Genomic DNA, 14,782 nt, shown 5'->3' on the forward strand with positions numbered 1-14,782 from the left:
AGAAGCGTTTGTAATGTTTTACTTATTTTTAAACCCGAGCAACATTTCAGAACGAACGATGAAGAGACGCCACTGCAACTGGCAGTCAAGCACAGGCTGGCCGTGGTCGTGGATGCTCTGTGCATTCGAGGTGCTGATATGAATGCAGTCGACAGTAATGGCAATACACCGTTGTGGATCGCACTGGAAGAAGGTAATGATTAGTTAGAGGTTCAAAATAACTGGATGACTTTCTACACAGTTTGATAGCAATACATGCGATAAAAACTTGTATCTAGAATCGGTGCTGTGTGTTTCATGAATTCGATATTTAAAATACAGAGAAGCTTGGATAGGAAATTAGCGTTGTAGTTTTGTTACAATAATATACTGTATAACTTTATCATTTTACTTAGTTTTGCATATCGCGACACTCATTTTTGATAAAGAAGATATTTAACTTCAAACAACTTCTTCAATTAATTGCATTTTGCCCCACTTTTTAGTACTGAATTGATTTCGAGCAACATTAAATGTAAACCTGCTCAAACTGGTTTGCACTAGCAAGGATTGAAAATACTGACTAGTTTTTTTTATTTTACACCGATTCATGATCAGGTCAAGAGGAGATGGCATCAACCTTGGTGAGACACGGTTGCGATACTACGTCATGGGGTGCAGGACCGGAGGATTGTCAGCAGACGTTACTGCACAGGGCCATTGATTGCAGCAACGAGGACATTGCTTGTTTTCTTATCAGAAGGTCAGATTTGATCATCGCAAAATTGCATATAATAAATGTGACGTCCTGCCATAGTAATCTTTTTTATTGGAGTTTTTTCAACGTAAAAAGAAACGGAATGTACTTCTGATTGTTTGTTGTTGTCTTCTTGTGAATCACACGGCGTAGCGTAGACTCTAGCTAGACTCTTGCTTTATCGTCTGATTCAGTCAAGTCTCGTGCAGTGCACTTTGCTTTCAGCCTTTTTCATTACTATCATACCGTAATTCTATAGCTCGTTATTGTGCAGAGTGTGCATAAAGTCCTGTAACAATTTCAAAATGTTGAAAAGTGATATTGTAACAAGAGTTTATGAACAACTTTGTAATGAATTTTTATGGCTGCAAAAGTTAGTGGTATGTACTGTATTTTCTCTTCCATTCTGTATTCACATGCGAAATGTTTTGTAGTGGTTGTGATTTGGACAGTCCAAGAAGGCCTGGCAAAAATGGCGACGCGTCTTCCTCCGTCATTGATGGCCAAGCACCCATCCACATGGCGGCGGCATGGGGCCTGGAGCGAAGCGTACAAGCGCTTGTTGAGCATAACGCTCAAATCAACGTGCAGGTGCGCTCAGCCAGCTGTATACGTAAAATGACACAGTAGTAGATTTGGTCGTGTTTAGTTTAATTGGAAAAGGAATGGACTTTGTCTTCACTAAACGTCTCCTATCAGTGGTGGTCACTTTAATAGCAACATGTCTCGCTAGGACCGTGGTTTCTCTTGTAGTGAACCTCAAACGACACAGTACGTCATCGATTACTGCTCACAAACTCCCAACAGTTGTAAGACAATTGGTAAGTTTTTGCCTCACATGTGAAAAAAGTATCTAGGACTTCTATTTTTACTTTGTGTTATGCTTGTTTTTAAGGATAAAGAAAATAGGACGGCTCTCCACATAGCGGTGACGAACGATTATCTCAACGTCACCACATTATTGCTGACTCATCCTTCCATCAACCTGACGTTGCTCGATGGGAACGGGCAAACCCCATTCGCTGCTGCCATGCTGGGAAAGAACAACAAGTGTGCACAGGCGATACTGAAGAGGGAGCCGGGTGCTGCAGAACAGGTAACCGATGCTGCTTGTAATGATATGCGCTTACCATACTCATTTTTATCATTCTCTTCTTATCTATCCGCTCTTCTTTCTCCATCAGTGGATCACTGAGCTGCTTGTTCTTTTTTATGTAGAGTAGCAGCAGATCTCATTTATTAGCGTGGTTTTACATTAAGATGATGGCTTTGAACTTTTTGCTGTTTTGTTAAGATAGATCAAAGTACTTCGGATTACACATTTTCCTTTAAAAGCGATAATGCATCTCACAGGTTGTAGATTTACATATCCGATATTGGACGTTGGATCAGACTTCTTCTTCTTCTTCGTTTGAACCTTGTTCTTCGCCACTTCAAGGGTCGAGGGGCTCTGCCTTTTACCACCCTTGGGCAGTGGCGGCGACGCGGTTTAAATGTTTGGGCAGGTGTCGAGCAGCCATTGAATTGATTCGTCATCCAGTTCACGCAGTCCACGCACACCATTTGGCGCATGGTAGATGGCGCAGTTACAGATGGTGTGGTCTGCGGTTTGTTCCTCCATGCCACACTCACAGATCGCGGATGGAGCCATCCCCCATTTGTGCATGTTGAAGCGAAATAGTCCGACGCCAGTACGAAGGCGGTTGAGCCGCACCCAGGCCTTCCTGGGCAAATGCATTCCGGTTGGATGGTGGCTGGTGTCGGAGATGAAACTTTGGAGTCTTGAGGAGTTCTTCTTCCACTCCGAGCTCCATTGGTGGTCCGCCCAGGTTGCCGCACTGATGGATTGGTCTTCAGCACTTTTCATCAGGAGTTGTGCGGCACGTACAAATGGGTGTCTCGATTTCAGTCGCCGAGGTTTCTCGTTCACAGACTCGTAGAGACTTGAGTAGAGTAAGTGGTTGGGGTTCGTAGCTCGACGAGAGAGAGACAGGATGGCTTCTTCACGACGAAGCTCAGCTGGTTGGATGCCTGCAAGGACAGGGAGATTTTCCGATGGTGTAGGTCGCAGGCATCCTGTCACGATACGCAGGGCGTCGTTTATGGCAGTGTCGATTTGATGGCAGTGGGCACTGCGGCTCCAGACAGGTGCACAGTATTCTGCTGGAGCGTGAACTAGCGCGATGGTGGCAATGCGCAGGGTATCAACTCCGGCTCCCCAGCCAGAGCCGACCAGACGCCTTAGCAAAGCTGTGCGTGTTGAGATCTTTTTGCGTAGTGACTCCAAATGTTGACGGTAAGTGAGCGACCTGTCCAGGACTACCCCTAGATATTTAGGGTTTTGGCAGAAGGGCAGGGTTTTTCCATTGGTGCTGATCTTGAGCTCACGCTTTGCTTCCCGGTTGTTTAAGTGGAAGGCTGTCGTCACTGTTTTGGTTTCGCTGAGCTTCAGTCTCCATCTCTGGAGGTATGCCGAAAGTGTCGACATGTCCTGGTTTAGAGTCCCTTCTAATGTTTCCCAATGATTCGACAAGTGTAGAATGGCCAAATCATCGGCATAGGCATACTTTGCGGATACCGTGATTGGCAAGTCGTGGGTGTAGATGTTAAACAGAAGGGGGGCCAGGACAGATCCCTGAGGGACGCCATTTTTAAGGCGTCGTAACCTGCTTGGTTTACCACTTCCGGTGGTGAGAGTAAAGCTTCTGTTGTAAACGAGCTCCATGATCATGCGGACCATGTGCCTGTCCGGTAGCAGGCGGAGCAGTTTGCAGGTGAGGCCTTGGTGCCATACAGTGTCGTATGCAGCTGTGAGGTCGAGAAACACAGCACCAGCCTTCTTCTTTGCCTCAAAGCAGTCTTCGATGTCTTGAGTCAAGAGAGTGACTTGGTCCACAGTAGATCTTCCATGTCGAAAACCAGCTTGCTCCCGGGGCAAGAGTGGGTCTATAATTGGTTCGACTCGAGTGTAGATAAGACGTTCGAAGATTTTAAAAGGGATGCAGAGAAGAGATATAGGTCGATAGCTCTTCGGATCCTCTTGTGGCTTATGAGGCTTAGGGATCGCGACTACTTTGGCTCGTCTCCAAATTTTGGGGATCTTGAGTTGGCATAAGCAGGAAGACAGGAATTTTCGCAGCCAAGACTTCATGGCGGTGCCAGCATGGAGTACAAGTTCGGGGCAGATGTTATCGGGACCAGGGGCCTTACGGGTCTTAGTAGATTGTAGGGCAGCGGTGAACTCATCCGACGTAAACTCATCAGAGATGCTTTCCTCGTCTGGTGTTGGGATTTTCCAGAGATCAGACGTTTCCCTCTTTACAAGTTTGGAGAACTTGCGATCGCCTATTTTGTAGGTCCCATTTTTCACCAGTTCTGATGCGATGTTATTGGCAGTAACGGGGCATTGGCGGGAGGGGCGTGCTGAACGACCTGTAAGGTTATTGACAGTACTCCATGCTATCCGGCTAGAGTGTGTAAAGTCGATAGTGTTGACGGTGTTTTTCCATCTCTCAAGCCTCCTTGAGTCTAGCCGATCGAGCAGTTTTGTTGCGGCTGAGGTAGAGGCAGCACCTGGTGAGGCACGAACATAAGAGCGGTATAAATTTTCGCACTCTGAATCCCAGCACGGCGTGTAGTTCTTTCGGCGGCCGCGAGGGATAGCTTGTTTAGCTGCGGATTTGATAGCACGGCAGAAGTCTTGGTAGGCCTCATCCACGTTGGCGGTAGAAGGTGATGGTAGTTCCGCCACATTTTGATTGGTTATGAGGCTGTAGCGATTCCAATTGGCCTTTCTAAAGTTCCATCGCTTCACTGGGGCACTTGGGATGGGAGAGACAAGCTTAGGAGCAGTGATGAGCGAAGGTCGGTGTTGGGAACGTGGGAACTTCTCCAGCACACGTCTGTCAGGAAGAGAGCTGTCTGTGTCCGTGCTTGCAAAGGCCAGGTCAGGGTTGGTGCCCGTTCCCCAGCGTCCGGACCAGAAGCTGGCTGGATCTTTTGGGTTGTAGAGGAGGGCGAGGTTGTTGTTCGCAGCCCAAGTAGCCAGGCTTTCTCCGTCGCTGTTGATGTATTTGTAACCCCAGTCGGTGTGCTGGCAGTTAAAGTCACCAGCATAGATACTGGGTGAGGGGAATGCGGGTATAGATGATGGGTTCAGGCGTGAGGATGGTGGCTTGTATACATTGATGATGTTGTAATTTTCAATGCTCACACAAACCCATTCTATTTCTTCATTGACTGAGGAGTTTGCAAGCGTCCAGTTCAAGCTCTCATGGACGAACGTGGCGAGGCCATGTTTCCTGCTTTGGGTTGACCCAGCTAGTGAATAGTGTGGAATTACTAGCTTGTCTGCAGAAGTGCAGTGGGTCTCCTGGAGGAGGATGACAAGAGCTCGGTTCTTATGAGCGAGCTGCTCGATCACATCAATCTTGCTGGATGTGATGCCCTCAGCGTTCAGCTGTAAGATGGTGGGACGACGGTACTTGTCGACAGTGGGACTGCCGCGCTCTGAAAAGAGCGGTTCTCGTGGGGTCTTGTGCTGAGCGCTCCGGGTCGAGGTTCGGTTTTGACAGTCTTCGTTTCGCATTTTTATAATGCTACTTACAGGGGGGACCGCGTGAAGGTGACTGTTCTTCCCCCCGGTGATCAGACTTATTAATGGATCACGTCTTTTCTCGTTTTCTTAAACTCTTGACTTGGCAGATGGATAAAAAAGGTCGAAATTTCCTTCACGTGGCGGTTGCTGAGAAGGACTTGGACAGTGTCTTCTTTCTCATATCCATCGGGTCTGATGTGAACTCCTGCACGTGCGATGGACAGCTGATGACTCCTCTGCATATTGCTGTGGAAGCCGGAGCAGTCCTCATAGTCCGCAACCTGGTGAGAGCATGCTGTGGTCAAAGCTCTTAGACTATTTTAGTTTTGTCAATTTTATGTTCATTTTGTGTCGATACCTAGTGTTCCACTCAAGTGAGAATTTTCTGTAACCTTCAAGTATTTCACGAGGAAAGAGAAAGTTTCAGATTGGTTGGCATTCAGTATTAGGCTGGGCAATAATTTCGACTGCAGTTCATCACTTCACATTTTTGCAGATCCTAGCTGGCAGCCAGGTAGACGCGACCAACAAGCACAAGCAAACCGCTTTGCATCTGGCTGCTTTCAAGAACGAATCCGCCATCGCTTCGGTCTTGATCGAAAACGGTGCCAACGTTCAGGCTGTTGATCGGAATGGAAACAATGGTTAGTGAGTTTCCTCTGTTGGTAATGCTCGGCGAAACTGAGTTAAAACAAACTGGATGTATTTTTACGAGCGTCTTTTAATTGGTCTAACATGCATGTGTGAACTCATTTTTCTCTTTTTTGCTGTTTGTTTTGATACGAGCCTTGTATCTGAGACAATTTACAGCCAGAGTGCAGATCTATAGTAGGCTACATGACGTTGGTGAGGGCATCTTGGAACTTAGTTAACGAAAACGGTCTTTCTGTGTTAAGTTAATGTTTGCAGACCTAAAAGGTTCTGAGTTTGCGAAAAAAACAATCACATCATTTAAAGCCAAGTTGCCCGACATTTCGACTGCGATTTTAATTCGAAATCTACATTGAAAACCGTGATTGCATTTATATTGTGGACAGTAGCGCGTCCTCTGAACGATGTCTCGCTTCATTCAATTTGGCTGGCTTTCTTTGTCATGCCTTTTCAGTGCATTCTCAAGAAAGCAACATCAATGAAACAATCGAAAACGTGTTTGTGATTATTTTTTACTTTTCTAAAAAATCTTCATCATAAGCAAGAAGAGAAAAATTGACAAACAAGGTTCAGCTTTGCTTCGCGATGGTCTATCTGACTTCCAAGAAAAGGCTTTATGTATTCCATGACTTTAAGCCATAAGCAGACATAACTCAGCAACAACACTACATTTAGCATTATAAAAAACAAAAAACAATAAGCAAACGTTTTTGGCTAGTTATACAGCCCTTTTCAAGCCTATAAGAAAAAATAATTTAAAATGACTTTCCATGACTTTATTTCAAAACATTTCATCATTTCCAGCCTTTCATCTGGTTGCGCTCCACGGCTGCTTGGAGACTCTGCAGGTGTTGTCACAAATCGTTCCTAACCTTCATTCGGTGACTTCCATACGGAACAACAGAGGCCAGAACCCTCTTCATGTTTTGGCCGAAAACGCCAAGCACAACGCTCCTTCCTTGTTCGAAACAATACTGGCCGCCGTACCCGACTATCCGCTCGCCATGCAGGATGCTAATGGCAACACTGGTATTGTGGATGTTTTTCTTTAAAATGAGCAATATTACATAACAGTTTTACTTTTTAAAGCCAATGCTGATTTTTGAAGATTTTTTTTTCACTTTAAAACTGCAATGCAAGGGGCGCAGTTGCCCTTTTTCAAAAATAACCATATCTTGTCTCACAAAACAACAGCCAGTAAGCATTTTCGGATCTTAAATATATTCTGGATATTTTGCTTCACACGGAGTGCCGTAAAAAAACGAACTATATTAGATTCACTAATAAAAACAAGCTAAAAGCAATATCTAAAAAAAGTTTTACATAATCTCAAATGTGGATTTATTTTGGGAGGCCTCAAATTCATGATTGGGGACCCACTGAAGAACGCACTAATCTAGTAACACTAACTGCAACTGTTGCTTGTCTTCAGCATTGCTACTGGCATACATGAACGGTCATGGCGGTGTCTGCCGATCACTAGTCCGAGCCGGTTCTCCACTGGCCATCACTAATAACAACGGGATCAACATATTTAACCATCCAGTCGCCACCAAACAGATGCTGTTTCGCCTGCTGGATATTTTAAACCAGGTTAGTGGCGTGTTTGTAAAGTGAAACCACGTAATCCGGGCCTGGTGTGGTTGATGCAACTGAGCAAGCTGCTTTTCTGCTGTAATTGACAACGATACAACTACGCCATATTGTATCTTGTGTCCGGATTTTTTTTTAATTTTTTTTTTTTAATTGACTTGGCCACCTAACTTTGGCATGGCAATACACCGCTAAAATTCTATTAGCTGATGGTGTGGTCACTGCCCAGACGCAAAATTCAACATTTTTGCATTGATTCAACGTCTACAGACTTGAAATGAATCATTGTGAAAACGACAGATTTTTCTCTCTGGGTGATAACTGCTCAAGATTGGGCTACTGCTGTGTGTTTTGATTGAGTTTTTCAGTAGAGAGTTGAACCAGTATTCTGAAACTAGTTTGAACTGGTTTCTGATTCAAAAAAGATTCTGACAAAATTAACTACATTGAGAACTTAACCGTATTTCCTCAAATATGAAGGCAACTATCTTTAAATACCAGAATAAACTTTACCGAAAACGTTGCTACACGTCGATATTACGTTATTTTACGCAAATCAAAACATACACGAAATTAACCAACAGTTAATCCACACAGGAGCCGCCTTGGGTTGAAGGGACATCTTGCCTGGAGTGCGGTGTCAAGTTCGGAGTGGCGACCCGAAAGCATCATTGTCGTCACTGCGGTCGTCTCCTGTGTTCTAAGTGCTCTACAAAGCTGATGCCGATCATTAAGTTCGAAGTGTCAAAGCCGACCCGAGTTTGTGATTTGTGTTACGACGTCTTAACGTTAGGTGGCTCACATAAGTAATTGAGTACATGACTTCAAAAAGGGCCCGACTCCAGTGTTTTTTTTTTTTAATTTTACGTTGTGTGCTTTTCCGATTCCTTTCAGTGTCTTTTTAATGATGCATGAAAAACAATTTTCAAGCCTACACACGAAAAATATTTCCTCAATATTTCTATTGATTTTATATAGGGCCCAACTCCAGCAATTGGGCTTCAACTTTTTCATAGTTTCTACATGGAGTGATATTTTCAGGTATATTACTTTTTACCAGTATATCTAAGCTTGTAATCAATATCGAAGTTCCACCACAAAAGAAAATAACCAAAATAATTAAAACGCATTTATCTCAAAAACACCTTTATATGGAAATGGGCCCTTCTTGAATTCACTTATTCAATTGGTCTTGTCTTGGGGATCCTTGTAATTCACCCTACAGCAACACCAGCCAGACAGCAAAATCCGTCATTATTACATTGATTCAACGCCAGCAGATGTAAAAATGACAGATTTTGCTGTATGGGCAACTGCATGTCCGTTTGTGCAGTGACGTACAATGTGTTTGTTTGCCGGCTACTTCTTCATATTTTTTAATTTTTCTTGATAACTCTGTCACTGTTTCGATTCAAATACAGTTCAGTTTTTTCCTTATTTGTTTTCCTTCATTGTCATTCTTCGGAAGTTTTTTGTTACACCGCCGCTTCGGTTGCTTCTACGTACTTATACGTTGATATTGCGTCGAAGAAACCCCATTTAACTGAAGGTGCGCGATTGTATCTGTGATTACCTGACCGGCGTCCACCATCATCCCACCGCAGCCTTTAAATCATTTTTTTACATTGATTCGATGTCTGCAGATGTTGAATCAATGTAAAAAAGACTAATTTGTCAGCAGGGATGATATAATTACAGTTTTAAGTGCAATAACCGTTTAATGTCGATTTTGTGAATCAACTGACACAAAATTATTGCTGATATCTGACCAACTGATATCTTCGATTTCATTCACAATTTGCAGTAAGTGAAGTCATGTCGTTACTTTGTGATTACGTTATTCATTGCAGCTGAAATCAAATTAGTTTATTTTTTACCCAACTTTTCCATCCTTGCATAGTTCAGCTGATTCATTCTGATTGGAGCACAGCTTTAATTTTGTCTTTTGTTTGCTATAGCCTCTAAATACGAATTTTTTCTGTTTGTACCTTTAGACAGTATTGTTTCCACAAATTATTATCAAAAATGTCCAAGGCGATTTGTATTCACGTTTTATTTAATGTCATCTTCATTCTAATTATACCGTCCGTTACTGTAACTGCGTGGAATTCCTTTTTAGCACAAGCTGCAGCATTCAGCCAGTAGATATTAGAGCGTGAGTGATAGCTTTCCATATATTGCATTGGTCGCAGCAATAGTGAGAATTGCCATAATAGTCCAGTCGCTGAATGATTTGACCCGGAAAAAAATAATACCAAGCTGAAACTTTGTCAGGAGGTTCGATTGGTGATGTGGAGTCACCAAAAAAAGCCGCATGATTCCCCCTTGGGAATAGTGAGTTTTGGCCATTTTTCCATAATGGCCGCAGCCCCCATAGGCCAAAAATTCGAAATCGTCTAAAATTGATGTTTTATACCTCAATCGAAAGATAATTTCATACTGAATCACTTTTACAACAGAACTATGGTCAAAAAATACACACATTTGAAGTTATTAGCCATTAAATGCGGACTATAAGGCAGAATCCACCATTAGGCTATTTACCTGGTGGATTTTTGTGAGGAGTGACAAGCAATGAATTACTCCATGGTTAAACCAGAGCTTACGAAAAAGTGTACAATTCCCCATCCGAAGTTACTCCTCAAACTGATTTTGGAAAACTCAATAGATAAACAACAAGTCTCCATAAAAGTGGAAAATTAAAACCAATTGTGTAGAAATTCAAAAGTTGCTGAATATAATTTTTGGAATATTTTATCTTGAATTACTCCCAAACCAATATTGACATATTTTTGACATTAAAATACACCACACTGAACAAATGTTGACTGGTAAATAGAAAAATTGTAGAAATTATGTCAAAAAATGTGAAATACAAGATTTTACATTTTGGGACACTACAAAAAAAACATCGACCTAAATAGTAAAGGATCACTTTTCACTTATAACAAACTTCAGTTCATATTTTTTTTTAAATCTTGTAACCAATGTCCAAGCAGGCCTACTGGCATTTCCATATTTTATATTAGAATAAATCAAAGATATTCCGTCCATCGTCATCGTCGTTATCATCATCACTTGATTCGTAAACTTCGAGTATCTAAAATTAATAACATTGATCTTAAGATATGAAATATCTGACTGCATGTCACCTGACATATAAATAGTTAAAGTCACTCCATACAACTAAAATGATGGTCACATGACTTGCTTCTGTTGTAATGAATTATGGCGTTTTATACTTATTTTCATCATAATTAACTAAAAGCTTAATTGTCCAAGAAATTAGAAAACATTGAACTGAAGAACTGTTTACCTCTTTATTTTCACATCCTTCACCATGGCAACCACTGCACGCTGTTACACAACTGAGGCCATGCTTCTTACATAAACATCTCTTTGTACCACATTGATTCTTCGTTGATTGCATCTTATAACCTGCAGGACACACTCTGGGGCAACTTTATTGTCCGTCATTATTGGAGAATAATTATTGTCTTCAAGTTTCCAGTCCCAGTCCTCTTCCTTTGACTCTATTTTCCTATTGCCTAACAATTTCCATATGGTTACTTGATAATGTGCAGTTGTGCACAAAGAGCATAGTAATAAGCTGCTCTGCTTGTTGGTGGCATTTTTTCTGGTTCCAACATACCCTGGGTTGCCATCTCCATATACTTTCTATGTCTAAAGGAAAATTAATAATGGAAGGTATATGAAATAACTTAATAACTTATTACAGCGATGTTTAAAAGATCAAGGAAATTATCTTAAATTGCCTCTCTTCTGCGTTAATTTAGTTAAAATGTCACACTCTTATTCACAAATGCAGTGCCTTTGAGATTCGTGCTAAAATGCTGATTTGTTATGTGGTTCGTTAATTTTCTGTACTAGGGTAATATAAAGTGATCTTCAGTGAGAAATACACATGTATACACTATACAATAACTGACTTAGCCAATACTTTTAAAACTAACCTGAGTTTCGTTAAGGTTTCAAATTTCTTTCCACCATACATTGCTACAAAGATTGGTTCTGCTAACATTGCAATTTTAGCTTGGTCTGCCCAAACATTGCTCATTTTTATGGATAAATCTTTCAGTTCTTCAGATTTTTTCACAAGCTTGAGGAAGCTTACTTTTCCTTTTCCAAATGGAGCCGAAACAGTATCACAGCCGGACCATGCATGAATAAACAGAAGATGTTCTCTGATTGTCTCCAGTGGTGGTGAAACAGTTTTCATGCTCCATCCCTTCTGAGCCCTTTCTTGGAAAAATACAACATCTTGAAAATCTTCCCTCCAATGATGAAGTAACATTACAATGATGTCTGTGTCGTCGCGGCTACAACAACAATAGGATTTCGTCTGCTTGCAGAAAGATTGATTGTTGTTTCCACAATTTCAGTGTCAGCATCACCATCATAGTTAGTTACTTGCTGTCCATCTTTCTTCAAACTCTCAGAAATCAGATCAATAAATTGAGCTTTGTTGTGTTCATTCGAAAGAAAACGATCTTGTGTAGCTGGTACAGAATTGACAGATGCCACTTCAACATTTGGACACTTTTTACTAGCAGTTTGTCGAATATGCTCATTTGACTTTGTAGAAGCGTATTTATATCCATCAAAGATAACATGAGCAGAACCATAGTGTCTTCTAACATAAGATACATAGAGTTGAGTCAATTCAGCGAATGTTGAGTCTTTCAACCATCTGACTCTGTGAAGTAGGGCACCTCCATCAACAACATACAATGAATTTTTATCAATCTCTTCCTTACCAACAGCTTCTGTATCATTCATTAGTGCTGTTCTCAAAGCAGCTTTTCTCATGAGTCCATCCTTGAACAGTGAAGGAGGATATGGTGTCATTTCGAATGAAAAGTACTTCTCAACATCGTCTTCACGTTCTGCAATAGCGGTCAGTCTTATAAAAAGAATGATTGGATTGACATTTACGTGTTCCTTATCTATCTTTACAAAATTTCCAAGTACCTCAAGTGGTTTATTAATGCAGGTTTTGCGTTGAATAGTTGCAGTTGCTAAAATTTGACCATCCAATGTTTTTTGAATGATTGCTCCTATCTCCTCTGATCGCTCACAATTAACCAAATCTTTTCCACATATAGAAACCCAGCCGGATTTCAAGGAATGTAGATGCTCATCAGCAAAAGTAAACGGATTGCGTTGTTCAAGCCAATCTCTAAACATTAAATAATCATCATAGTCGCGCTTGCGTCTGGAGTCGCCCATATCTATGTGCTGTTCACTTGACTTTATATCTAACTTAGTGCGGAAAGCATCAGCATTGAATGGTGCACAATGGAACTGTGGCTCAAACCCATAAGTGGCGCACACTATCATGTCATGCGTTTTCGTTAGAAATTTTAATCTTAACTTATGACACTTCAATAAATCATAACATCAAAAGTGGGCACTTTTGGACCATAGTTCTTTTGTAAAAGTGATTCAGCATAAAATTATCTTTCGAATGAGGTATAAAACATCAATTTTAGACGATTTCGAATTTTTGGCCTATGGGAGCTGCGGCCATTACGGAAAAATGGCCAAAACTCACTATTCCCAAGGGAGAATCATGGGGCTTTTTTTTTGGTGACTCCACATCACCAATAGAACCACCTGGCAAAGTTTCAGCTTGGTATTATTTTTTACCGGGTTTGACCATTTTTTTAAGTTCAGCTACTGGACTATAAGCAAGAAGAAGGTTTAAGTTATCTGGCACGAATCAAACAAGAGCAATAGGAAGAGAATGGTTGCAAATATAGAGCGAGATTGCTTTTGTGGAATGGCAGTTAGCAGTTTTGGTTGAACTTTGTGGATTACATTGTGCTGATAACACAACAGCAGTGGACATCTATGAAACCACTTTAAGAGGCGCTCCTAGAGAAGCCAGCATTGGTTGTATTTCTATTTCAATCGAGTTTAATCATTCGACCGTGTCCGGAAGCACGACTTTTCATAAGCTTCAGAACTTGTCACATTTGGTCATTCATCATTTGAAAAAGCAAATGAATATAACTCCCACCAGAACAAAGCATGATCACGATATTGTCTTGCTGAAAACATGCTCAGTTTTGTCATCAATCAGACGTCTAACAACGTTTGCTAAACGTAAGGAAAGCAAGATCGTTTTGGATCGAAATTGAGTAATTACAAACACAGCCAGCGAGCTTCCACAGTTGGCAGGATGGAGAAATTGTCTATTTCTAGCCAGAAAACTAGTCCTTTTTCTATTCGTTCGACGTCTGCACACATTGAAGCAGTGTAAAAAAGGACCGATGTGGTAGCTAGTTTCGACTAGTAAAGCAAAAGAAAAATTTCCCAATCATTATCTGTTCTGTCAAACAAGTAGCCTATAGTAAGCTACCTCGTGACCTCGATATAATATCCGATGCATTTTTCAAAACATTTGTTCAGAAATATCGAGACTTACTATATTTTGATTGTGGTCCATTAGGTTAAAAAAAAGATTTTTTTTATGACAAAACCACTATAATATCTATGTAGACGAGATTTCGGAACTCTAATCCGGAGCTTCTCAACAGTTTCGTTTAATGCTGGCGGATATTCTGAGAGAGCACAACATCACGCCCTTGAGGTATTAAAATTGTCACATTATGTCAGATAAGCTAACGAAAATCGTTGTATTTGGGGTAATATGAGGGTAAAAAAGCAAAAAAAACAGCGCTGTTTGAAATTCAGCGGCTCCAAGTAAAGATAAGTTCATCCCAGTCAGCTGTTGTGGGTTAAAATTTATGCTGCACTCCATACTTTTTTTTTGTTATCTCTCCTTTTAGGGACTCATGTTCTAGACGTTTTGTTTGCTTAAGTGTAACCTCCACGTAGGGACAGTAGAATATCGGGATGCGCAACTACATCCGCTTTTGGCTTATCCGCAACACTAGAAGGGTTACGATTTTTTTTTTTTACAAAATAATGTACATTTTATAGGTTATATAAGAAGAATGAAGTTGGTTTTAAAGTAATTTAAGGTTTTTAGTAGAAAACAAGCGAGCAACAAAGCGTGAAAAAAATGTCAAATTGGCAATTGACCCTTCTAATGTTGGCGGAACAACGGAGTTGCGCGTCCCGGTATCTACCGTCCCTACCTCCACGGAACAGATCTTCATGAAGTTAGGCATACCGGCATAATGTTCTTTTTATTAAGTTGCAGTGAAGAAACCAAC

At 41.2% G+C, this 14,782-nt stretch overlaps 1 protein-coding gene across 1 annotated transcript in view; it reads left to right on the forward strand.

The window, feature by feature from the left end:
• LOC145786973 (ankyrin repeat and FYVE domain-containing protein 1-like) overlaps nt 1–9,669 on the forward strand; it is a 28,162-nt gene extending 18,493 nt beyond the window's left edge. Inside the window, exons 16-24 of the mRNA XM_082598724.1 lie at nt 51–193; nt 598–742; nt 1,171–1,327; nt 1,632–1,832; nt 5,441–5,617; nt 5,830–5,977; nt 6,789–7,013; nt 7,417–7,577; nt 8,175–9,669. Of these exons, the coding sequence (XP_082454850.1) occupies nt 51–193; nt 598–742; nt 1,171–1,327; nt 1,632–1,832; nt 5,441–5,617; nt 5,830–5,977; nt 6,789–7,013; nt 7,417–7,577; nt 8,175–8,387 (1,570 nt within the window). The 3' untranslated portion in view covers nt 8,388–9,669. The remainder of the gene's footprint in view (nt 1–50; nt 194–597; nt 743–1,170; nt 1,328–1,631; nt 1,833–5,440; nt 5,618–5,829; nt 5,978–6,788; nt 7,014–7,416; nt 7,578–8,174) is intronic.
• Nucleotides 9,670–14,782: the final 5,113 nt, after the last annotated feature.

The sequence above is a fragment of the Aplidium turbinatum genome, chromosome 17, assembly GCF_918807975.1.
Source record: "Aplidium turbinatum chromosome 17, kaAplTurb1.1, whole genome shotgun sequence".
NCBI classification, from domain to species: domain Eukaryota; kingdom Metazoa; phylum Chordata; class Ascidiacea; order Aplousobranchia; family Polyclinidae; genus Aplidium; species Aplidium turbinatum.